Source organism: Setaria viridis, chromosome 3 (assembly GCF_005286985.2).
Source record: "Setaria viridis chromosome 3, Setaria_viridis_v4.0, whole genome shotgun sequence".
In the NCBI taxonomy this organism is placed as follows: domain Eukaryota; kingdom Viridiplantae; phylum Streptophyta; class Magnoliopsida; order Poales; family Poaceae; genus Setaria; species Setaria viridis.
In genome coordinates, this window is record NC_048265.2 from 29305403 (window position 1) to 29330856 (window position 25454).

Below are 25454 nucleotides of genomic sequence, written 5' to 3' on the forward strand. Positions count from 1 at the left end.
ATGACGATGCTAAGAAATTAGCAAAGACCAGGGCAATGACACTAATGGCCAACTCATTCAAGGGGCTGAGGTATAACTTAAACAATGTGAAGGAGGGGACCGAGCCTGATTTTACGGTTCACTCTAAGAAAAAAGATTATTGGCCATAATTTGTTGAATACTAGAGGTCGGAGGCGGCAACTTCATGGAGCACAAAAAATACAGAGAATGCTAAGAAAAATGTCAATCCCCATGGCATTGGTTCTAGGGGTTAGATCAGGAAAATATCAGAGTGGCAGAGGCAGGCTGATGAGCTGACAAATAGTGGTGTTATGCTCCAGATAGAAGGGTGGGAAGATCGCACTATGAGGTATGTTCTAGGCCACGGTGGTCGCTACAACCCTGATGGATCCCTCAACTACCACAACCCTGGTGTCGAAAGCAGTATCACGTCAGGTTGAGGAGGCCAATGAGGAGGTCGCTCAAGGTTCTTTCAAGCCAGACAGGGGGAACGACACGCTCACTTGAGCACTTGGAAACAAAGAGCACGGTGGTCGCACACGGGGGTTTGGACTCTCTCCATGGGGCTCGCCTTCGAGGACGACTTGGGCATGTACAAAAGTCGTGGGAGGAGGATAGCTCAACAAGAGGCAATGTGGAATGAAATGATAGAATGTACGCACGAGCAAGTTTGTATGCATCTAATGCTCAGTTCTGTGAAGAGCTTGTGCAAAGAATGAGCCAACATCCAATAGAAGATGGTACCCAAGATCATGCAAACCCAGTGCTAAATCGTAGTAGCTGTGGGAGCACCGCTATGCCTGAAGAAGATGCATTGGTCAGATGGCCTGTAGATGAGATCAAAGCTCCAAGAAATTGCAAGCTATATGTCTAGGAAGGATTCATCAAGACCAAGGTGGCCATAGGTCAGGCTCGTCCTACTGGCCAGGTGTTCTGTTGCATTGTCGTCCATTACTAGATGGCTACAACAAAGTTATACTAGATGTTCTCATTAATAAGAGTTATGGTATAGTGGAGTTGAACTTGGTCACAGGGGGTGAATCGAGGAAACTAAAGCATAACCTTGGATCATTTGTGGCTTGGAAGAAATGCTACATATTCTTTGACTCATCCGACTCTAATGATGCGGATGATGATGATAGCAATCGTGGAGATGACCCGGTGCTGCCACAAAGGGATGAGAGCCCGCCACGTGAAAGGGATCCAAGCTCGCCACCTCGAAGGGATCCAACCCTATCGCCTCAAAAGGAACCAACACCGCCGCCAACTCCAAGGAGCCCGCCATCAAAGAGGAGATCATCCCAGAGGATACCTTCTGGAAACTCAAAACAAGCAAGCTCGATTTCTCAGGGGAGGGCACTACGAAGAAGAAACCAGTTAATGCCAGCATAACATTGCTCTTCAAGGTAGTAGATGAGGTGCCAATTAGTCTAAAAGCTATTGCGTATTTCCATAAGCATTTCATAAAGCCACAGATGCCAGAAATAGAAAAAATGCCCTCAGACTTTGCGCGAACCACTAGCAAAGGCCATTTGATTAAATATTCAAAGGTTGTGCACAATGAAAATTTGAAGCGGATAGAGCAGAGGAAGTCCCTTTGTGAGTCGAACAACATCACTCAAGAACAACTTCTGGCAATTGAGTTCCTCAAGTGGCAGAGCCTGGGCCGAAGTTTGAGCTAGGAAAGGACCTAGTCGAGCCGAGCATGATCCCCGAGTTACCCACGAGAATGAGACACTCACATGAGTGGTACCAACAACAGAGTGCCTGCATGTTTGGTGTGAGTTACACAAAACCTAATATCCACAAGAAGGGTGACAATGAATTATGGATTCCTTTCGAAGAACTATTTTAGTTCTAACAAAAGCGAGCCCTTGACGTCCCAATCATGGCCTTGTGGACTTTGTAAGTATCGTCGCTAACATGTAATACGAGTTCTTTACTAAGTGGCTTGTACATATAATTTCATTCTTTTGTAGGATGGGGTCTTATACGTGCCACGAAAACGGGATTAAGGACGTACTTCTCTCCTACAACTGCTTTTAAGTGAATATGATCCTTACTTATGACACTTGTTGTCAAGCACTTAATTCATTCGTTGCGTGAAATATATGCAGTAACCATCATGTCTTTATTGATATATGCATTTCGGAGAGTACGCTCAGCATATATGACTCAAAAAGAAAGCCTCGCTCAAATGTCCAACCACTCATTGACCTTTTGAACAAGTAAATAAAGCAAATCATTCTTTTTTTTAAGTGTTGGATTTCATTTGTTAGATTTGCCTCAACCTAATCGTATTCACTGTTTGTAATGTCAAATAGGGTCTTCGCTAAATATCGTAAGAAAAGCAGGGTTCATAGATCTTATTGGACATACTTCATCGTTAATGAAAAGAAATGAATCCTAAGGCAGCCTGACGGTATCGATCATTGCGGGTTTTATGTTATGTATTGGATGCATTGTTATAGTGATGATGACTCTAGTGCGGCATCCGAGCTTGTATGTTTGAAACCCTTCATAATTACCATTCATGACTTGCACTTAGTATTTGAACCTAACTGATATATCTTTGATTTGTTTTGTAGGAAGAAGGGGTGTCCACTTCCGCGCTAATGATAGGCCAGATAATATCACTTCAAGAATAACTAGCCGGGTTCATTCTCGATCAGGTTATCAATCCAAGTAGGGAGTACTGCTTGATTAGGAGTGATTAAGTATCAAGTTGTTTGTGAAGTTATTGGATCTATGGACTTGTGGTTTATGAACTGATGTATGGACTTGTAATAATATGTTTTATGTGGACTTGTAACGATATGGTTCATTGTGGACTCGTGTATGGATTCCTGCATTTTCTTGATTTTTTGATATATATATATATATATATTGCTGTCAAATGGGTGATTTTAATTAAATTTATGAATTTTTTCTCTGGAAAAGCTCATCACAGTTTGAACCGTCAGTGAAATGGACTCATCACCACCGGCTTGTGGCATAAATCGGCTGTGATGATGGGAACAAACTGGCGGTGATGCACGGTTTGGAGCCGGTGGTGATGAGGCTTTCTGTAGTAGTGCGACCACCCCGCCACTCCCCAGCAGGTTCCTTTCCACATCGAAGCTAGGACTGCAAACACCACTGTACCCAGTTACAACTCTCTTTCAGGCCAAGTAACTATGCTAGTAGCACCCTAGAAGTTGTTCGTCCCCACAGAAAGGTACCTGAAAGGGCATCTCATCAGTGCCAAAAGCATAAGCTGCTGAGTTTGCAACTACACTTTGTGCTTCCCTCTCAATAAACCAAAGCAGCATCAGATGCAAGGGGTAAGCCCAAAGGCTGGCACACATTCTCCCACCCCTTTCCGCTTTTCTTGCTGCTGCAGCCCGATCTAGATCAACGATGCCATCCTTGCACGTCCACACACTCCAAGAATATAACCCACACTGTGATGCGTATATATATATATATATGACCGCATGGGATCAACCATTGTTTGCAACAGGGATCACGAAAGATTTTAGAAGGATAATACTAAATTAGCAGCCAAGTAGCACCCCGTCCCTGCTCCAGGTGCTGGATCGGCCGATGCAAATGCCTTTCTGTTGGCACCGGAGCCCGGCGCAGGCGCCGGAGAACCACATCGCCATCAATGGCACGGTGGTCGTCTCCTGCCACTTCGGCCTGTTGGTGCCAGGGAAGACCACCACGCTTCGCCTGTTCAGCAGCACGCAGATCGACCACAGTACGTTTTCTTCTTGCTTCCTTCCGCCAGCAATGAGTATTCAGTTCCAGGGCCTCTGATCTCACCACTCGTCTCTGGAACTTTGTTGGTGTCCAACTGCAGACACGGGGAAGGGAAGGCTGAGCGCGGAGGCGCCCCTGCGGGGCGGCAAGAAGACCAAGCACGGCCCAGGGAAGACGAGCACGATGACGTACCAAGTGACACTCTTCGTCGACACCGAGTTTGGCACGCCGGGGGCCATCGTCGTCAAGAACGGCCTCAAGAACGACCAATTCTTCCTCCGCTACGTGCAGCTGGAGCTGGCCGAGGACCGGAGCATCCACTTCGAGTGCAACTCCTGGGTCTACCCCTACAAGAAGACCAACTCCGACCGCGTCTTCTTCATCAACACGGTCTGAATCGACCTCAATTAGCTTTCGGGTGTATATTTAATTTGCAGCAAGAAACTGAGATCCTCGAGCTTCCCTGATGATATGATGGCAGAGCTACCTGCCGGAAAAGACGCCGGATGCACTGCGGCTGCTGCGGGAGGAGGAGCTCCGGAGCCTGCGAGGGAACGGCCGTGGGGAGCGCAAGGACTGGGAGCGCATCTACGACTACAATTACTACAACGATCTCGGCAACCCCGACAAGGAGGACCACATCCGGCCGGTGCTCGGCGGCACCGCCACATACCCCTACCCGCGCCGCTGCCGCACCGGCCGCGCCCTCTTCAAGAAAGGTACTGAAGACCACAGCTCACCATTGGTTGATGTTATTTTTCGACGGCAGCACAAGAGCAAGCTTTCCCTCACAACTTGTTGCAACGATGTATGTGTTAACTGAAGACGGCATGACTGAGACGCGCAAGCACATGATCAACCTGGACTTCTACATCCCGCCGGACGAGCGGTTCAACCCAACAAAGCTGGCGGAGGTGCTGACGCTGGCGGTGCAGGCCGTGACGCACTTCGTGATCCCGGAGTCCAAGGCGCTGTTCCAGGGCAACATCAACAACTTCAAGTCCTTTGATCAGCTGAGGAGGGACTTGTACAGCAAGCCCCAGCAGCCGGTCGTGGAGGGCGTGGTGATGGACAAGCTCAAGACCACGGTACCGTCGCAGAAGACCTACAAGCAGGTGTCCAGGATGGTGAAGGAGACGCCCGTGAGGTTCCCAATCCCTCAAGTCATCGAGCGTAAGTGACGCTACACACTTTTGGCTGTGGCTGAAATGGCATTAATTCTAAAATCATGAAAACGTTAGATTTTTCTTTGAATGGATCTGATGTTTTGATACATCTTTGATGGTGCAGATGATCAAGAGGCGTGGAGGACCGACGAGGAATTCGCCAGGGAGATGCTTGCAGGGCTCAACCCGGTTGTGATCAAGAGATTAAATGTAAATAAAAACAGCAGCTATCACCTTATCTTGAAGATTGTTCACATGCCAATGACTGAAAGTGAAGGATGGTAACCTCTCTTTCACATCTTCGTTATACACTAGGTATTCCCGCCAGTTAGCAGTGGAGGGAAGAAGAGCTCGATTACACCTGCTCGTATCGAGGGTCAGCTTGAAGGACGAACTGTGGAAAAAGTCAGTGTAATTCATTTCCTCAATACAATGCTGAAAATCATCTTCTTCATGCCATTCTTTACGGAACAAATTGAAATGAACTCTTCTTTCACCATTATGCGTACAAAAAGACCTAAAACTGCACATATTCAAACTCTACTTCAGTGAATTCTGTCAATTGAATCGGAACTTCCTTGAGTTGTTCGTGATTATGATGATGCAGGCAATAGAACAGAATAGGCTATATATTCTGGACCACCATGACTATCTGATGCCATACCTGAGGCGCATCAACACGCTGGGGGTGTGCATCTATGCGTCGCGCACTCTGCTCTTCTTGAAGGACGACGGCACCTTGAAGCCTGTTGTGATAGAGCTGAGCCTGCCTAGTGACGGTGCGGGTGATGATGACATAAGTAGGATCTTCCTCCCTGCAAGCCAGGGGATGGATGGACATCTGTGGCAGCTTGCTAAAGCCCATGTTTCTGTCAATGATTCAGGCTACCATCAACTCATTAGCCACTGGTGAGTAAGCGTTGGTAGTTTAGGTATCTTTTAAGAATGGCATACTACAAATTTACAATCAATCATCTGCATCTTACAGGGTTCTTTTAAAAGCTAAGGCACAGTTCATTCTTGAATACTAATTTCTATCCAGTAAACTGACTTCACACTGCCATCTTCTTGATGCATCTATCCATCGGCAATTTGGCAGGTTGTTCACTCATGCGACAGTGGAGCCGTTCATCATAGCCACAAAGAGGCAGCTGAGCGCTATGCACCCTATCAACAAGCTCCTGGAACCACATTTCAAGGACAATATGCAGATCAACACCTTGGCCAGGAGCATCCTCCTGAGTGCTGGAGGAATCCTTGAGAGGACAATGTACCCAGGGAAGTACGCCATGGAGATGTCCTCGGCCATCTACTCGGAGTGGAGGTTCACTGAGCAGTCCCTGCCAAACGAGCTCATCAAGAGGTAGTAAAATCACTAGAAATAGATCAATTTATTTTGTTCAATTCCCTTTTTAAGCAAATATGCAATGCAAAATTGTCCGTTGGTATCTACCTGCAGGGGGATGGCGTCCAAGGATCCCAGCGGCGGCGTCACCCTGCACATTGAGGACTATCCGTACGCGGTGGACGGACTGGACGTGTGGCGCGCCATCGAAGGGTGGGTGCAGAGCTACTGCGCGCACTTCTACCACTCGGATGCGGCGGTGGTTGGCGACAAGGAGCTGCAGGCGTGGTGGGACGACGTCCGCCTGGTGGGCCACGGCGACCGGCAGCACGATCCGGCCTGCTGGCTAAAACTGGACACCGTGGCACACCTCGTCGAGACGCTGTCGACGCTCATCTGGATCGCGTCGGCGCTGCACGCCGCCGTTAACTTTGGCCAGTACGGCTACGCGGGGTTCATGCCGAACCGCCCCACCCGGTGCCGGCGGTTCGTGCCACTGCCCGGATCACCGGAGATGCTGCAGCTGGAGGCCGACCCGGAAAAGTTTTTCCTGGAGATGGTGCCCGACCGGTTCACCACCACACTGGGGCTGGCGCTTATCGAGGTACTGTCCAACCACACCTCCGACGAGCTGTACCTGGGCCAGCGCGCGACGTCGTCGTGGACGGACGACGGCGAGGTGCTGCAGCTGCTGGACAGGTTCCGGGAGGAGCTCCGGCGGGTGGAGAAGCAGGTGGCGGAGAGGAACAGGGACCCGCGGCTCAAGAACCGGAGGGGCCCGGCCAAGGTGCCGTACACGCTGCTGTTCCCGGACGTCGGCAACGTCGGCGGCAAGGAGAAAGGGATCACCGGGAAAGGAATACCCAACAGCGTCTCCATATGATCCGATCGGACTATACATATATATCTACGTACATGTATCTATATATGTGATGTGACGAAGATTTATTTCTTTTGGTTGTTTGGCGTTTATTTTGTTTGAGAGGATGTGATTACTACCATTGTTGGTTTGGATGTGAGCATATTCATTGTGTAAAGTATTGCAATGGATTGGTTTGGAACTTCGAATTTAGTTTGTTGAATGGGTTTCAAATTTATCGTATTGATGTGTTACTTATCCGGTCTTTAAATGCTGGCACGACGGTTACTTTAGAAATTTTATTTTAGCTAGCTAGAGTTAGGGGTGTTTGAATCCTCTAGCTAAATGATAGTCTATCGTACCCCTCCCTCCCACTTTAGAAATTTTTCACAAGGAAAGGTGGAGGGGCAATTTGATCTTTTACTAGTTTAGCTAAGGTTAGCTAGGTTCAACAAGTTATAAAAACCTTTAGCCACCTTAACTTTTGTTGGTGATCATGTTTGAATCCATTTGCAGCTAAATTTAGCTGGTGTGGATCAAAACAGGAGCTAATGGCACCTCATGTTAACAGGGCTACTAATTAACTTCTATAACTAACAATTAGGTCCATCTAGCACAAGCATTGCAGCCCATCAATCTCCCTTCACCAATATTATTCAATATTTTGTTACACTTCATTTAACAATCTGTTAATCCGATGTCAACATTTGAAATAGCTAAAGGATCTCTAGCCTAGTAGCTAGAGCACCTTAGTAGTACAAGCAGGTCCGGGTTCAACTCCCCGTGGGAGCGAATTAAATGGGTCTGGAATAAAAAAAATTATAAAAAAATAGATAGGGGCTTTCCTGCGGTCAAGAAAAAGTCAACATTTCAACTAAGCTAACTCAATATTGCATGGAGATCAGGTATTTACCTTTAACTTGCTCCCCGCACCTCACCTAGCTTTTTCCCTGTGTGATAAATGTTTACACATTTTCTTATAACTAATTCAACAAATTCACGAACCCTCACTCAACATTTGGCTTGGGAAATGAGACATTATTTATGTTAGATAGATTCCCCACCATATCTTATTAGCCATCCATCTACTATAGCACGCATCCTAAATACCGGAACCCATATAAGAAAAAACTTGCGGAAGTTATATAGATTTTAGGAGAGTCCTATATAACTTCCTAGATGGTTTAGTCATGAAACTTGCTTGTCTACTTTTATATCGAAATGTTGAAATAGTATATCTAAATCATTGAATATATATATTCAAATGTTGAAGCGTATATTCAAAATGTTGATTGAAAAATATTCCAAATATATTTATATTGGATTTTATATTGTTGCATAATTTCTAATGAGGATGGGCAAGGGCCCACCTGAACAAAGGTGAGAAACCAGGGTTTGACCCCCTGGTCGGCTATCTCTTCCCAGGAAGACTAGCCAGCTGCACTACAGGCTGCTATTCTAATTAATACCGTGGTTCGAATGAATCCAAAACGCATTTATGGTTTGAAAGAAAATTAGAATCTAAGATTCAAAACCGAAAAAGAAATCCACTGGGCAACATCTTTCTTTTCTCATCTTGCAGCAATGCGTGCTCGTATGCTCGGCCAGCCCCCGCGCGTTTTGTAGACGATGTTGGATTCTACGTTCGCAAACATCTCAAAGTGGACGTTGTATAAAAAAAACTTCCAGAAGTTATATATATTTTCCAAGATAGTCGCATGAGCATGTTGCCTTTCAGGCCTTGACGCACGACAGCACATGTCTTGCATGCGGTCTCTCACGTATTGCAGAGCCAACCGATCCTATCAGCTCTTGATCATTTCCATTTATCAAGGAGGTTTGTTTAGTAAGGGTAGGCCTATATATGAATATATGATTATAACGTTTCAGTCAATCCATTTGCGAGAGTTATCTTCCACTATCATGGTATCATGAGTTTTCGCATCCTGTGTCCTATCGTTTCCACGCCACAATCTCTAGCCACCGCCGCCATTTACATCTCTGCCGTCGTCATCGTCCTATTGCCCCCATGGCCGGCAGCAAGCCTTCTACCGACGCGCTGCGCCAAGCTGCCAAGGCTGCCGCTGCTTGCAATAGTGAGGCTGCAGCTGCCCGCCAACGTGCGGCCAACGAACATGACCCCCTAGCCTATGCAGCTGATGCCACGGCTTGAGAGAAACCTCCCTTCGATTAGGTATGCTTACTACTTATTTTTTTCACATTGACAATCAAACATCCCTCCATACGATTAGATGTGTACATTAGAGATCAAACATCCCTCCCTCCGATTAAATGACTCCCTTCGATTAAATAGCTCCAAGCATTCATACACTAACTCGGCTATCAATGCCACATGATATCATCACTTGTGGATTACATTGAAGATTACAAACAAAACTTCGAAGATAATTTTAGGTTCATTGTATCAATAGCATGACCCATGCATTAAATGATGGAGAGCTGGAGAAGTCTGCTTTTTGGTTGGTCGAAGACTAGACCTTGCCATGCCTATATTCCCTCTTATATCCATAATATTAATCCACTGCGCTGACTCAAACTCTTGGAAATCCGAGTCTTGAAGGCCCCTAGAGAAGTATGATTATCTAGCTTCATTCGCAACTTGAAGATGATGTGCCAGCCTATCCGCTTGCTCATTCTGCACCCCATTGGTACCAAACTAGTTATAAGACTCGTCCGACACCGGCACAAACTCCGCCAGATCAGCTATAGTTAAAACCTGAGCACAAAGCCTAGGCAAATATTATTGCAAGGCTACCTCAACGAAATATTTGGTTCGTACATGACAATGAAATATTTATTGTTCAAATAAAATACAACAATGCCAACGAAATAATTGTTTAACATTCTACCTCTTTGTCATCGGGGTTCGAAGAAGGTGACAACATAGTAGGATTGGTTGATAGAAGAGGGTCATTAGGAACTAGAGATACATGATTATTTGGAGAATGAGCAGCAACAACAGAGCCTTCCGATGTAGTTCGACCCAGAGTAGGTGCAGCAGAGCCTTCTGACGTAGTTCCACTAGGTTCCGGTACAGGAGAGCCGTCCAACGTAGTTCGACCAGGAGCATGTGCAGGAGAGCCTTCCGACATAGAGAGACCACAAGCAAGAGCCACTACAGGATCATCTGGAGTAGCAGCTGTAGCGACTTTACAATTATCCGATTCTGTAGCTATTTCCACCATAGGATCTTCCTTTTGTTGTTGCAAGGTAGCAATATTAGATACAACCATGAGTATTGATGCATTTGCTTGCTCACTGTCGCCACCCTTCTTTGCGGGAACAAGTGTGGAATTATGTTCTGTCAGGGTCATCGTTGATGTCAACAATTGTGGAATTCTAGCTGAACTATGTTGAGGCACAGAGACCTTAGAGGTTTTACCCGGTTTAGCCGGAGGCATGATTAGTAGGGGGCCTGACTAGCATTTGGAAGTTGAATTTGCGGTGCTGGTAATCTCATATGTTGGTGCAACTAAGTGAGGCAGCCAAAGAAGGTGGTGTACATATTGCTGATGTTCTGTTCTAACCTCTGTGCCTCCTGCTCTAGGCACATGAATTGTCTCTCCCCATTGATGAGTTAGTCTCTTGTCCAACCATTTCTGTAGCTCGGCCATATGAAGATTATTTTTTTCTTGTTTTACCTGACCATCAACTAGTCTCTGAAGAATTAAGGAAAGCTCCATCGGCTGATTGGCGGTTGTGGAGGGACTGCTACTGTTTTGTTGCAGATTACGATGCACTTGCCTCCTAGTGATTAGTGATTTGGAGACAAGGTACATATGTATTTTCCTCATTACTGCCTTCGCTGTCTGAGCAATAGTTCTCATTGTTGTGCTCATCAGGAGATGCCTCAGTCCTAGCCCTTAGGCCACGATTTATCTCTCCTAGTTTCGCTTGCTTGTATATCTTCAATTATGTTTTGGCGTTGCTATACTCATGTTGCTAATTTTTGGGTCCGGTTTGCACATCTGTCCCGTTCTCATATATTTTAATAGTCTCACACATCATATAGGAGATCCAGTGAGCATACGACATTTGTTAGGCTGTGGTCAACCCATCAAGGATAACATCTTGAATCTCACAAAGAATAAAGTTCCCAATGTCGAACTCTCAGCCAGTCATGACGTGAAGAATAAGCCACTGCTGAAGACTAGCGATGGACTCGGCATTGCTGATCCATGGTAACAATGTCTTCCTTAGGGCCCGGTGAACCACATTGGCCTTAGGGGTAAGTATATCAAGCTTGCAGTATGCTCCACAAAAAGTGTGGCCATATCCTCAACCGAAGGGAATGATCCACCAAGCAAATTACCCGAGGTGGTTCACCATCCGGATAGACAATCCCGTGTAGGGACACATCACACATGGGGACTCCAAGCCTATCATCTATATGGTGTCGATGAAGTCTATATTGAGCTCCCTGAAACATGAACTGAATGTACTCTCGGCTATTAGGAATCCAAACCATAGCATAGAAAATTCGGACCCAATCCCCAATATATTGATGATGCCGTGGAACCAAATCAGCTAACTCGGGTAGTTGATTGAAGTATCCCTCAATCTCCTCTCCTCCCATGGCCATGGTCATATGATTCTAGTTTATAATCTTGTGCTCAAATAGTTTGGTGGATAGCCTTTTGTAGTTATAGTAGAAAGTTTGCTAAAGCACATTCCAAAATTTTTGTTCAACCCATCTGTCACGAGATTTTTCAAACCACTTCACCTCAAGCACAAATCAAAGACTTTTGATCATTTGGTAGCTATGAAGGCTCTAACAATCATCCTTAGGGACTCTTCTGGTGGAGGGTAAATAGTTACCTTGTCCTCATCCCTGGAGTCGGGTGCAGCAAAATCAACAGGGCAGGGCATCCTATGCCGTGTAGATTGCTGTCAGTACGGAGATGTCGAGGTTAACCCACCCCATGTACGGTGGAAACAACATAGGGAAAATGCACGTATAATGGACCTGCCCCTTTGCCATGTGTGAGCACCAGATGTGTCTGTAGCACTTGCCTGCGACGTCATTTGTTGCTTTGCTGGAGGCGGCTCAAGCGCCTTCCCATTTCTCTTGCACCCATCTCGGCCCATCTGCAAGATGATTCTCGAATCAGCTACCACAATGGAACCTCTACAAATTTATGAATCCCCCTTTCAATGATGACTACATGTGAAATCATGGCAGTCAGCAGATTGTAGTAGCAGCAGAGTGCGGCGGCCGTGGTGGGCACCGACAGTGGGCCACAACGGCGATTAAACCCTAGCAAGGGTGGGGTGGGTGGGCAGCACCATAAGCGACCTTGCAATGAATGGGGAATGGCGGTGTTGATGATTGTTAAGTACCAAATATGACCATCAATATACTCAAGAATAAAGGAGGATTGGCATTTCTTACACGCATATTTAGTTTCAACTAATGTAGTTCCACTTGTCCTTGGAGAATATTTGTCTTGGGATACGAGGTAGGCTACGCTAGCGCAAAACAAAATTTTCTACCGCATAAACCAGGAAAACTTCCGTATATGGATCATCAGATTACCACTAGACGCGCAGATGCGAAAGTTGATGAAGCACGTCGAGGCAGTGTAGTCAATCACAAGTCGATGTCGAGCAGCTCCTCAGTAGCTCGTCCATGTGTAGCGGCATCCTCCTCGTGCGCCGGCTCATCAGATTCCTCGTCGGCTCGTTAGGTTCCTCATCGAAGCTCTCGTGTGGCGGCTCGTCCAAGTGCTGCTGATGCAACACCTCCAAGGCATCCACATGTGTGGGGAGGAAGCATCGCAAGCCAAACTATTAGGTCCGTGAGTTGCAACAAAGGTGAGGGTGTGGGAGGGGGCGCGGCTGTGGTTTGGCCAAAAAGGGGTTCAACCCTAGGTTGGCCCCCACCCCTTAATATATAGGGGTTCCTAATGGGACTTTGAGTACATGAGAATGTCATCAATGAAAACCATGACAAACTTGTTAAAATCGGGCATGAAAACCGAATTTATGAGATACATGAAATAGGCTAGAGCATTTGTAAGCTCGAGGAACATGACCAAGTACTCATACAATCCATACCGTGTAGAGAAAGCGGTCTTAGGAATGTCGCATGACCGGATCTTAATTTGATGATAACCAGAGCGGAGATCAATCTTGGAAAACACTCTGGCTCCGGCTAGCTAATCAAAGAGAACATCAATGCGGGGTAAAGGGTAGTTGTTTTTGATAGTTACCGCATTGAGGAGTCGGTAGTCCACGTACATTCATAGACTATCATCCTTCTTCTTCACAAATAGAGCTGGGCAGCCCTAAGGTGACGTGCTTGGGCGAATGAAACCTTTCTCTAACAGTTCATGCAACTAAGTCTTTAATTCTGCCAGCTTTGCAGGTGGCATCTGGTATGGCCTCTTGGATATCGATGCTGTGCCTAGTTACAGCTCTATGGCAAACTCAATATCTCTGTTTAGGGGCATGCCTAGCAAGTCATCCGAAAACACATCGGGATACTCACACACCATAGGAATATCCTCTATCCAGAACTCAATGGCTGGGAAAGCACAAGAATTTACGCACTCTAGGGCTGGCAAGTGTAGTGTTGAAGGTCCGAGGGTAGGTGAGTTTATTTGGATGACCCGTGCTACAATATCTAACTTGACTTTGTGTTGAGTCATCCAATTCATTCCCAAAATTATATCTATGCCCTCCAAACCTAAGATAATAAGGGTGGTTTTGAAAACTTTTGTACCTAACTTGATGGGTACTCCACGTGTTATTTGGTGGGAAGCAATTTTACCACCAGGTGTTGAGATCATGTAAGCCCCTTTGGTGTGACAGAAACCCAAATCACATTTAGCACTAAATCTTGTCCCAATAAATCTATGTGATGCACCAGAATCAAATAATATAAGGGCAGACTGATTATGGATAAAAAAAAGTACCCGTAATGACTGGTGCGCCCTCTGGAAGGTCCGCGAGAGTGGTGAAGTTGAGTCTTCCCTGCCTTACCTGAACCTTTGGCCTCTTGCCTTTATTCTGGTTTGAGCTTAGTCCCTAACTCTGGGCCTTGTTCTATGGACAATCTTTGGCAAAGTGGTTTGGGCTCCCACAAGTGAAACAGCGATTTCCAGTGCAAAGATGGACTGGTGGCGGAGCATTTGGTCTTAGGCCTTGCTGCTGAAACCGGGGAAGCGAGGAGCTCCCTACTGCTGTAGTGGCCGGATCACCCATTGGCCTGGCTGCGGAGTCCTCGGTGGAGCTTTTGGGGGAATCAGCTGGAATTTTGGAGCTGGGGCACTGGGAGTAGGCATCAACGCTTTTCTCTTCTTATCGGCCTTGAGGGCCATGATGCAGTCTTCCTAGGAGATGGCTAGATTAATTACCTCATGGAAAGTGTCCACCTTCACCAGATTCAGCCTCTCTTTGAGCTTGAGACTGAGGCTCCTGCGGAATCTGTCCCGCTTCTTCTTGTAAGTATCTGCATGATAACCCACATATTGGCACAAGTTATTGAAGGCTTGTGCGTACTGGAGCACATTGCGGTTGCCCTGGGTAAGCGCGAGGAATTCGTTCAGCTCCTTTCAAGAAGACCTTCAGGAATCTGATGCCTCTTGAAGATAGTCTTGAATTCCACCCATGTAACCACGTGGTCGGTGGGAAGCATAGCGTGGTAGTGATCCCACCATAGCCGTGCTGATCCTTGTAGCTGCTGGGCTGCGAACTTTGCCTTGTTCTCATCGGGGCAAGGTGAGGTAAGGAGCGTGAGCTTGGACTCGATTGTGCGAATCCAAGAGGGGGCTGAGTGCCGAGGAAATCCTCGAAGCTTGTCACTTGGGGCTGGTGAGCTCTCCCACCATGTGGTGGTTGCTGCTGCTAGCCCTGAACAATATGGCGAAGCAGCTCCGTCTGGGCAGCGAGGATGGCGTCAATTGAAGGTGGAGGAGGTAGTGGTGGCGGTGTCGGCTGGCCGCTAGTGGAAGGGAAGCCAGCAGGATTTTGGTGAGTACTATGCACCATCTGCAAGAGTGTACCTTTCCATTAGTCACATAATTTGGAAGCTTTTTTAACCACAAGAAAAATTATGTGCGGAAATATAGGAGTTCATCTTGGCAGTGTTGTGATAAACAACAATTGTATCTTTTATTGAGTAGGTGCATATCTCTTCTTTCCGCTACTCGTTGTTTCTCATCTTTGTTCAGTAGCTAGGAAATTTCCTACGTGACATCTTTCGTATTATACTCAATGATCGAAACTGAAAGCAGATGGTCAAAAATTAGTTTGGTGCATTTCTGTTCAGGCTGTTTTTCAGCAAGCTGAGCTGCAAAGTTTTGTTCCTAACTCGAGTTTGACAGATCCAAAAGGGGCTGAAATTTCACAAGTAGTTAGAACAAAAGTTTTCCCACAACTTTGGTATTCAATTCATAGATCGAAAGTGATCGGAAACAAAGGTAAAAACTGAGATAAAACAGCGGCTGTATTTGCCAAGTTTTCAGGGATTACATCACTTAAGACATGTCAAAAGCGCGTCCATGCTTGCATAGCAAGTTTGTGACACAAAAGGTACTCACTTAAGTTATTACATCACCATCCAAAATATAGGTTGCCGAGGAGTAAAACAAAATAAGCCTACTCAAGTCTAGAAAACATGCCTAAAAATTGTCGAGGTTGCCCATGGAGGCAAAGCTGAGCGTGGGAGAGTGAGCAGCTCCACTCGGTGGATGTGGTGCCGTGTCCTCAAAGTCCATGCTCGAATACCCCTCGATCTCCTTGGGGTCCTCCTCCTCCTCCATGGGCTCGGCCTCGTGCTGTGCCTACAGTGCGGCCAACTCCTCGTGATGCATCTCCAAATGATCGTTAGCATCAGCTAGCTCCATGTTAATGTCATAGTACTAGTCTGCCAACATCTCCATGTTGGCCTCCTGATCCTCTAACTCCTACTGTAAATCACTAATCTGTATCTGCATCTCCACAATCTGAATATCCTTATCCACCAGCTCTAGGGACAAGTCAACTTCCTCCTTCTTGATCTCGGCAAGCGATATCTGATTGGCTTGAGCTAGGTCTGTTAACCTAGTCATGGCCCTGCCTCGAAGCTCATTTAGTTGTTACAATGCACTTGTGCATCTAGCTGAAGTAAAAATGGTCTGCTGCAGACAAAAGAAACCCAACAACTCCATGTTCTCCATCCTGTCTATCCACATAGGGCCGCCACTGTCTCATGCTGGGAACAACCCAATGGGATCCAAGGCAATGTCAATCGGGTGCTGCTGGCAAAACAAGGTCAAAGTCTCCAACATTGCAGTCTCCCAAGTATCAGTCAAGTGATACCCAACTGAAACTGCCTCGAGAGGTGGCCACTCTGGGTGTCCAGGGTGAGGAGGCACCGTCACGTGCACGCTGCAGCAGGGAATGCCGTACTCCTCATACTCACGACCGTGGTAACAAGGAGGCATCGTGTACCCGAACGACTGTAGGGTATCCCACAAGATGGAAGGGAAGCCCTCCCAGTGGAGACACTCTGAGTGCAAGCTCCCGTCCATGTTGACCACAACATAAACCGGGTCGGCCATCTGGAGACAAAAGAGAGCGACAAGTGTGAGAGCCAAATCATCAAAACCCAAACAGATTCTGGCAAATCAGAGAAATATATATATCTCACAGGGTATCCATCCAAAAGTTTCTCAAATTTTACCATAGGGTTCTTTAGATGATTTTCACGAGTTTGGTATTCAATATTTCAGCTGAATCAAAGCCTAAGAAGGTGATAAACTAGGATGCTCAAAGGGTGGTTGGTTCTGGAATTTCAGAGACAGTGCAGGAATGAACAGATCATAACTTCCATACCACTCATCCAACTTGGTTGAAATTTTACCACAAGGTTCTCTGCTCAGTGATTAAAAACTGGGGTTTAAGGGTGCCTAACAGAAAACATCCTAAAGGGGGTCGAAAAATTAAAATCCTAGCAGGGGTGCAACTGTGCTCTCAGCAAACGGGGGGGGGTGTTATTAAACTCGGCATAACTCAAGACTCCCTTGGTCAGATTTTATGAAATTTTATTAGTATTTTGTTTAGAAAACTTTACACAACTTTCTTATAGAAGGTTTCCGTAGTAAACAAAAGTAAACAGCCCAAAAGAAACAAGCAAGGCTAACACTGCTAAAACATAGGCAACAAGATAATCCTTAGTAACGGTGCAAGATTTAGGGAGGACAAAACACAAAAGCAAGGTTGTTTTACATATTTTGTGTTGCAATTTTTATTCATGATGCATGCACGACCTATTCGTCCTCACAAAACAAATAATTGCCAAAAATTTTTGGACTTACGTGGTTAGTGCCGGTGGCAAGGCAACATTTACGGCTCTCACTATAATAACTAGTAGAAATTTTTCTACTCATCGTTAACTTACGAAATCGCGGTTAGCATACCTGCAAAAAATTTTCCAACCTAAACCTTTCATGCCAGCACTCATGAAAGTGTCCACAAACATTACCGATCACTATAGAAACAACACCCGCACGATTTCCGCTGTACGGGCAACGGTCATATGCTTGGAAGCGTATTCACTTTTTATGTGCCGTCATCATATTTGCATATGATGCCGGGGGCATGTTACGTAATTGCCATACCCCTGCGTCCAAACATTATGTGTCGCCATCATATTTGCATATGATGCCGGGAGTATGTTACTGAATCGCCATACCCCTGCGTCCAACCATTATGTGATGCCATCATATTTGCATATGATGCCGGGGCTATGTTACGGAATTGCCATACCCCTGCGTCCAACCATTATGTGCTGGGAGTCAGTATAAATAAGCAATAGTTAATTAGCCACCTAAAAACAACCCAAAATCCCCTAGGGCTTCTCGTACTAACTTTATCCTTAATGAGCTTATGCATTTTTCAAACACTTTCTTGCAAGTTTTATTCGAAAGAAGTGTTTAGGGCCTGTTGCTTTCTTTGGTATGCTTTTCTAGCTCTAATACCAGCTGTGGCATAACCACCCAAATTAACCTGGCTAAAGTGTTCTCATCTTCGCCTCACATGCGAACCGACACTTTAATCAAGCCAATTTGGTAGTCTGTCGGGTTATACCCGATAAACCACTTGTCTCGGATCGAAACAAAAAACATCTCACAAGAAGGCGTGTCCAAAGATTACAACATTCTACTAGTTTAATACATAGGTCCCACTTTATTAATTACATCACAGTAATTCGAAAGTGCATAAAGTAAATTGTTCAAAGTTTAAGCAGTGGGAAAAGGATGGCAACTAAACGTCGAAGCAGAAACATCATGGTGAAGCCAACCATGACATCAGTTACCGCAATCCTGGCCAAACGAGGATGGGTCCCACTCGACCGTCCAACCTGGAGGGAGCTGGGTCGGCCAAGTCACACTTTCAGCAAAAGCACTAACATCCAAGTTACCTAAAAGTAAAGCCACAAGTAAGGCTGAGTATACTAATACTCAACAAGACTTACCCGTCGGTTGGCAACTACTCCGCCGACTTCTAGACATGCATGGCTTTTTGGCGGAGGGGTTTGTTTTTGCCAAAAGCATCTAAGTAGATCCTTACTTTCAAGTTTTAGCAGCAGGTTCTAGTAGATTATTTATTCTAGATAAGCAACCTGTTCTAGGCAAGCAAGTTGAGCAACAATTTTATTCCAAGCATCATCATTTAGATAATCATTCTCTATTCCACTTGTTACTCAATGCAGCACAGTAGTCAAGCAGTCTCAAACTATGAGAGGCAGACGATTCGAATCGAGTTTCTTAACCTTGCAAGGTGAACCAAACCCCACGACATCCGCGTACCACAATGGGTCCACTTCACTTGTCAGCCATCCCCATCAATCCCCAGGCATGTGGCTAGGGCCCACTTCCCTTGGATACAAGGCCCCACAGTCCCTGAATGTCACCGTGTGAGGAGGACAACTCTACAAAAAAAGTTCAAACCTCCGGGTATCACTAAATATGATGGCAAGTAGAAACTGGTCCTGTGGCTATGGTGCTACTCACTGTCAGTACAAGCAGCTGGGGGAAATGACGACACCATAGTCATCTACTTCCCCATCTGCATGGAGGCGGCACCACTCATGTGGCTCGACTCGTTGGACAAGAACTCCATTGACTCGTGGAAAGACCTCAAGGTGACGTTCACCAACAACTACGCAGGGGCAAGGCAGCATCCTGGCAACTAGATCGACATGTCCCAAGGCAAGCAACAAGAAGGCGTGACCTATCATCCATACATATATAGGCCCATCAGAATGTTTGGACAGTCCTAGATACAGGGCTATACACCGAGACATGTCAGACATGGAGACTATGGTACAGGACGGCATGGTCTGTGTTGAGGACAGCAACTAGTTGAGGATTAGGAAACTACTTGTAGCAATTAGAGTAGGACTCTCTAGTGGAATCCGACTAGTATTCTTGTAAACAACTGACCTGTGATCCTGCCCCCAGCAATATAAGGCGAGGCAGGGACCCCCTCCAAACAAGTTCAATCAATACAATCCAACCAACACACAGGACGTAGGGTATTACGCGACATAAGTGGCCTGAACCTATCAAAATTGTGTGTTCGAGTTCACTTTCAAGTTCCTGATCTCGGTAAGCCCCACGCAAAAGACAGTACCTTAGGTACCGTCTCGGTAGGTTGCCGGGTCTAAAACTGACATCTGGCATGCTAAGTAGGGATCTCACTAAAGATCCGTTGGTGAACTCGATGGCTCAAGTCATCATCAAGCCCACCGTCGTGTTCAAAGCAGGTGTGACATTCATCTTCGGCTCCTGGGTTTGTGTCACAGATAGCGTTGGAAACTTCTACTGCCACATCGCGCTGGCCCTGGAGGAGAAGCAGTTCGACATCAACCTTCATCACCAAGCTTTGGAGGATTCTGTGGAAAAATTCAACGAAATTGTCAACCTCTTCCGAGGCTTGAGGGATGAGTCCAAGTGCAACTTGACTCCTCTCACTAGTCGGATTGGTTCCCACGAGCTGCGCTTAGGCCATCGTGCGAATCATTCTACAATACAAGTCGATTCCCGTTTAGACTCCGAAACTCGGGTACTGCCTACCAAGCTAACCTGTCCAGATCACAATCCAACTCGGATTTGGACGAGGAGACTTCCTTAATAGATCCGCAAGAAAGATTCATCTACTGTCCCAACATGAAACCACCTGCTCTCGCTAGGTACAATGAGTCACGCCTTGTTGCCTACCTTGACACTCTACCATACCAGGAGGGAACCCCTCTGTCGCCCATCTATGAAGAAGACGGCTCCACAGAGGTCATCACATCAAGTTCGGGTACTTTCTCTCCTGAGCGGGAACTCCTCGCCACCATTGCTGCACAAGAACGCAATGGTGAATAGCGACCAGAAAGGAATCCTTGACGCGAACATCACCTAGATGACATCTCGCAGGATGAGCTCACTGCCAACGTAGGAGGAGAAGAAACTGAAGCTCAAAGGAATTGATGGTGAGCAAGAAACGCTGCAAGGGCAGAACATCGCTGCTGCCTTGCATCCGACCTACCCATCATGAATTTGGATCACAAGTTAGAAGTAGTTCAATCATGTCAACACTATACCCCTCTCACAACTATCGCATCTATTGACTAGATTACTCGGGCAATGCCACAAGACAAGTACACCAGGCAACTGGTTCAGCTGGAATAGCATGCGTACGAGCAACTCGACCAGCAGAGCATGATACACTTGGTTCGACGCACCTCATCCTATCATGGCAGTAGCGGCAGGCAACCAAGTCATAATGAAGGCGCCGGACCTAGTTGGAATGAGGGTGCCAGACCTAGTCTCAATGAGGGTGCCAGAAACAAGGCTCCCAAAATTGAGGGTCCCAGATCGAGTCAAGCCAGAGCAAAGGGTAGTCGGTTGGAACCCTCGAGAGGCCATGGTGACCGTGGGCCCCACCCAGATCCTGAACCCCCAGTTCAAGACTTCCTTCCGAAGATCAACAACATCCGCGATGCCATACAATCATTGACAGGTGCTACCGTGAGCGCGAACAGGAAGTCGAGTACCTCGGAGAGGATTCTGATGGGGTCCCCACTTTCTCAAAATGAGTACGGAAGACGCTTCTACCCAACAAGTTTAAACCTCCAGGTATCCCCAATTATGACGGCAAGCAGGACCTAGTCCAATGGCTGTGGTGCTACTCGGTGTCGGTTCAAACGGCGGAAGTAAACGACAACACCAAAGTCATCTACTTCCCCATTTGCATGGAGGCAGGGCTACTCACATGGCTCGAGTCTCTAGAAAGGAACTCCATCGACACATGGAGTCATCTCAAGGCAGTGTTCACAAACAACTTCTCAGGGGCAATCCAGCGTCCTGGCAACAGGGTCGACTTGTCCCAAATCAAACAGCAACAAAGCAAGACCCTACGTAGCTATCTATGTTGTTTCTTTGACAAGAAAGCCACTATCATGGACATCACAGAGCGGGAGGCCATAGATTGTTTTCAGAATGGTCTCTATGACCACCAGATGTTCCAAGATTTTGGCAGAAGATGTCCAGAATATATCAAGTCTCTCAAGATCATGATACAAGCCTGGGCAGATGAAGAAGACAAAGAAATCGAGAGGTTTGAGTCTAGTCATAACAAAGGTCAGAACAACAATAACCAAAGTAATGACCAATGCAATGGCAAGAACCGTAACGATCAACCCAATAATGACAACTGGGGCAACTACTCAGGTGGTCAAAATCACAAGAGAAAGCCAGACAATACTATCATGGTGATGTCCCAGACTTCCAAGAAAGGTGGCGGAAATCAAGAAAGGACTCCATTCAAGCAGCTCCTAAAAAAGCAATGCCCATGGCACCCACACTCTAAACACTCTGCGATGGATTGCTATAGCCTACGCAGTCATGAAAGATCTGCCAGAACCTTCTGGAGCAAAGGATAAGGGCAAGGCCAAAGAAGATGAAGACAATAGCAACAACGGCAAATTCAAGAACCCGTCCAACACCGTCAACGTCATCTTCGATCGCACATCGGGTACTGCCACTAAGCAGTCCCAGAAACTAGCCCTCCGAGAGATTATATCCATCGAACCAGCAATGCCTACTTTCGTCAAGTGGTCTGAGGTGCCAATCATATTTTGTAGGAAGGACAGTGGACTAGTTTCTTCGATCCAGGTCGCTATCCTGTCGTCCTGGACCCAGTAGTCATAGACTCTTGCCTCACCAAGGTCCTCATCGATGGCGGTAGTGGTCTCAACATACTCTTTGCTAAGACCTTAAGGAAGATGAGCCTTGACATTTGGATATTCTCACCCCAATGAACTCTCCATTCTAGGAGATTGTCCCAAGCAACGCGGCTGTACCCCTTGGTTAGGTGGTTTTGCCAGTTATCTTTGGGACCAAGAAACACTATTAGACAGAGTACATCCGGTTTGAGGTAGCTGATTTTCAAGACTTTGTATCATGCTATCCTTGGAAGACCTACATTGGCCAAATTCATGGTCATCCCGCATTATATGTACTTAGTACTAAAAAGCCTGGACCCAAGGGAGTACTCTCCCTACGTGGAGACTTAAAAAGATCATACGACTGTGACACAGAAGCCGTGGAGCTAGCAGCGACTACTCAAGTGCCAAATTCGATAATGCAAGTCTTTGCCGCCTCCAAGAAATTATCCCCGACAGAAATCGAGATTCCAGAGATGAAGTTTGGGGCAGCCAAGGTCAAACCGATAAGTGAAGTCGATATCAAAGCCATTGACCTTGAGACTGGTGATAACTCCAAGACAGCCTTGATTGGCTCAGGGCTAGACCTAAAATAGGATGACGCGCTCGTCAGCTTCCTCTAGGCCAACCGAGACATCTTTGCATGGAAACCATCAGATATGCCATGGGTGCCTAGGAAGTTGATTGAGCATTCACTAAATGTGGATCCCAAAGCTACGCCAAAGTGACAGCAACTACGCCGATTCACCCAAGATAGAAGAGAAGCAATCAAAAAAGAGTTGGTCAAACTACTCGTGGCTAGCTTCATAAAAGAAGCGTATCATCTAGAGTAGCTAGCCAATCCTGTCTTGGTGCGGAAGAAAAACAACAATGAATGGAGGATGTGTGTCGACTACACGGTCCTCAACAAGCACTGTCCAAATGATCCCTTCGAGCTGCCTAGGATTGATCAAGTCATCAACTCGATAGCTTGATGCACCCTACTTTGCTTTCTTGACTACTACTCGAGGTATCACTAGATAGCTCTCAAGGAAGAAGATCAGATCAAGACCGTATTCATCACCCCGTACGGAGCTTTCTATTATACTACAATATCCTTCGGGTTAAAGAACTTAGACACCACATATTGACAAGCCATCTAGGAGTGTTTCAAGAAACAACTACACCACAATGTAGAGGCGTACATCGATGATGTGGTCATAAAGACAAGAAATCCCGATGACTTGATTGTGGATCTGGAAGAAACTTTTGCAAGCTTGCGAGAGTTTTGGTGAAAACTGAACCCAACAAACTGCGTGTTCGGTGTACCCTCCGAAAAACTACTCGGGTTCATTATCAGTCATCAAGGAATCGAGGCTAATCCTGAGAAGATCGCCGCCATCACAAATTTGCACGCCCCATCATGCATCAAGGACGTCCAAAAGCTGACTGGATGCATGGTGGCTCCCAACAGATTCATCTCGAGACTTGGAAAATGGGGACTACCCTTCTTCAAACTATTCAAGCGGCAAGACAAATTCCAGTGGACCGAGGAGGCGGATCAAGCCCTTCAACAGTTGAAAGACTTCCTCCTAAAGCCACCAATCCTTATGGCGCGAAACCCTAATGAAGACTTGTTGCTATACATGCTCGCAACTACTAATGTCGTCAACACAGCGATCATAGTCAAAAGACCAGAACTAGGCCATGTATACAAACTACATGTGGCAGAACCACCTCGGATTAGTTTGATTAAAACATGGTTAAGTTGCCTAACATGCGACACTCATGCCTTAGTCAAATTAACACGAAGTGCCGTCGGATTTCATCCGATTTAACCACTTTAATAGGACCGAGTTAGCAAAACTCACACGAAGGTGAGCGGTTTCAGAGAATACAACAAGTCCACTGATTTAAACAATTTGACCATTTAGTTCAACAATAAAACAAACATTAGAGTTTTACAAGTTCAAAAGCAGCGGAAAGATAAAATAGCGGAGCTAGCGCCGGGGTCGGACGTCCTTGGTGAGGCCAGCCAAGACGTCAGTGATTCCTGTCCTCGCCGTCCGAGGAGGGATCCCACTCGACCGTCCAACCCGGAGGGAGTTGGGGCGGCCAAGTGCCAATAGGAGAGGACTCGGGAGCAGCGACTTCACCTGAAAAAGAAAAGCCACAACAACGCTGAGCTACTAAGCTCAACAAGACTTAACCGACAGGGAATAAGCTACTCCACCACTTCTAGACATGCAAGGCTCTTTGGCTGGGGTTTTGTTTGCCAAAAGCACTATGTAGATCCTTATTTTCAAAGTTTTAGCTCAGATTCTAAGTTCATTATCCGGTCTAAGTTAGCAACTTACTCTAAGCAAACATAGAACCAACCAAAAGGGTATATATATAACATCATCAAGACCATGTCATCATCAGATTCCTTTATTACTTAGTGTAGCATAGCGATCAAGCAGTCTCAAACTGTGAGAGGCAGACGAATCGATTTGAGTTCTTTAACCATGCATGGTGAACCTAACCTCACAACATCCACGCACCACCGAGGTCGCTTCCTATGTCGGCCTTCCCTATCAATTCCCTAACCCGTGTCTGGCCTATTTCCTTTGGTGCAATGTTCCATAGACCCGGCCTCTGCCGTTCTGTGACCACACTTGCCACCACGTGTGGCCACAGGGGAACTCCGTTCCAAGGACAATGGGGCGACCGCTCACATCTAGGTTCAATCCGGTACTCGGCTTCCTCATCCCATATTGAGTATGAGGTTAGTACTTTCAAACACTTGATCACGAACACCACCACTGTCGGGCCTTAACAAGTTCCATAGACAGACGGGGCGACCAGCCGACCACCAAAGAGTTAACCAAAACCCTGCCCCGTCCATCGTCCTTATAGTTGTAATAGAAGGAGAAACAAACAACTCCTATAAACTCACGAGTGACAAGAAATCACTCAGCTTGTACCGCTTCCTATTTTAAGCATAGCACTACTCGGTCCAACAAACTAGTGTTCAGATGAAGAACTAAGTCATGCATCTACGGTTACATACAACTCCTATACATAAATGCACAAGCATGATGAAGAAGGCATGCGCAAGTTTGGGAAACTGGGGTTCATGCTCCGGGGCTTGCCTTC

General features: G+C 46.3%; 1 protein-coding gene across 1 annotated transcript; it reads left to right on the top strand.

Moving 5' to 3' along the window:
• Positions 1–3337: 3337 nt before the first annotated feature.
• On the top strand, positions 3338–7352 carry LOC117850875 (probable linoleate 9S-lipoxygenase 5). Its single transcript, XM_034732760.2, has 9 exons — positions 3338–3742; positions 3845–4134; positions 4226–4463; positions 4570–4917; positions 5035–5120; positions 5226–5315; positions 5518–5819; positions 6010–6273; positions 6370–7352. Exons 1-9 carry the CDS (start codon positions 3586–3588, stop codon positions 7136–7138), a joined length of 2544 nt encoding a protein of 847 aa, XP_034588651.1. The 5' UTR covers positions 3338–3585; the 3' UTR covers positions 7139–7352.
• The last annotated feature ends 18102 nt before the right edge of the window (positions 7353–25454 follow it).

Excerpts from the sequence above, each read along its gene's own strand:
- LOC117850875 (XM_034732760.2), top strand. The coding sequence starts at position 3,586 with ATGCAAATGCCTTTCTGTTGGCACCGGAGCCCGGCGCAGGCGCCGGAG. Across the intron at positions 4,918-5,034 it reads AATCCCTCAAGTCATCGAGC|ATGATCAAGAGGCGTGGAGG; the intron begins GTAAGTGACGCT and ends TTGATGGTGCAG. Across the intron at positions 5,121-5,225 it reads TTGTGATCAAGAGATTAAAT|GTATTCCCGCCAGTTAGCAG; the intron begins GTAAATAAAAAC and ends GTTATACACTAG.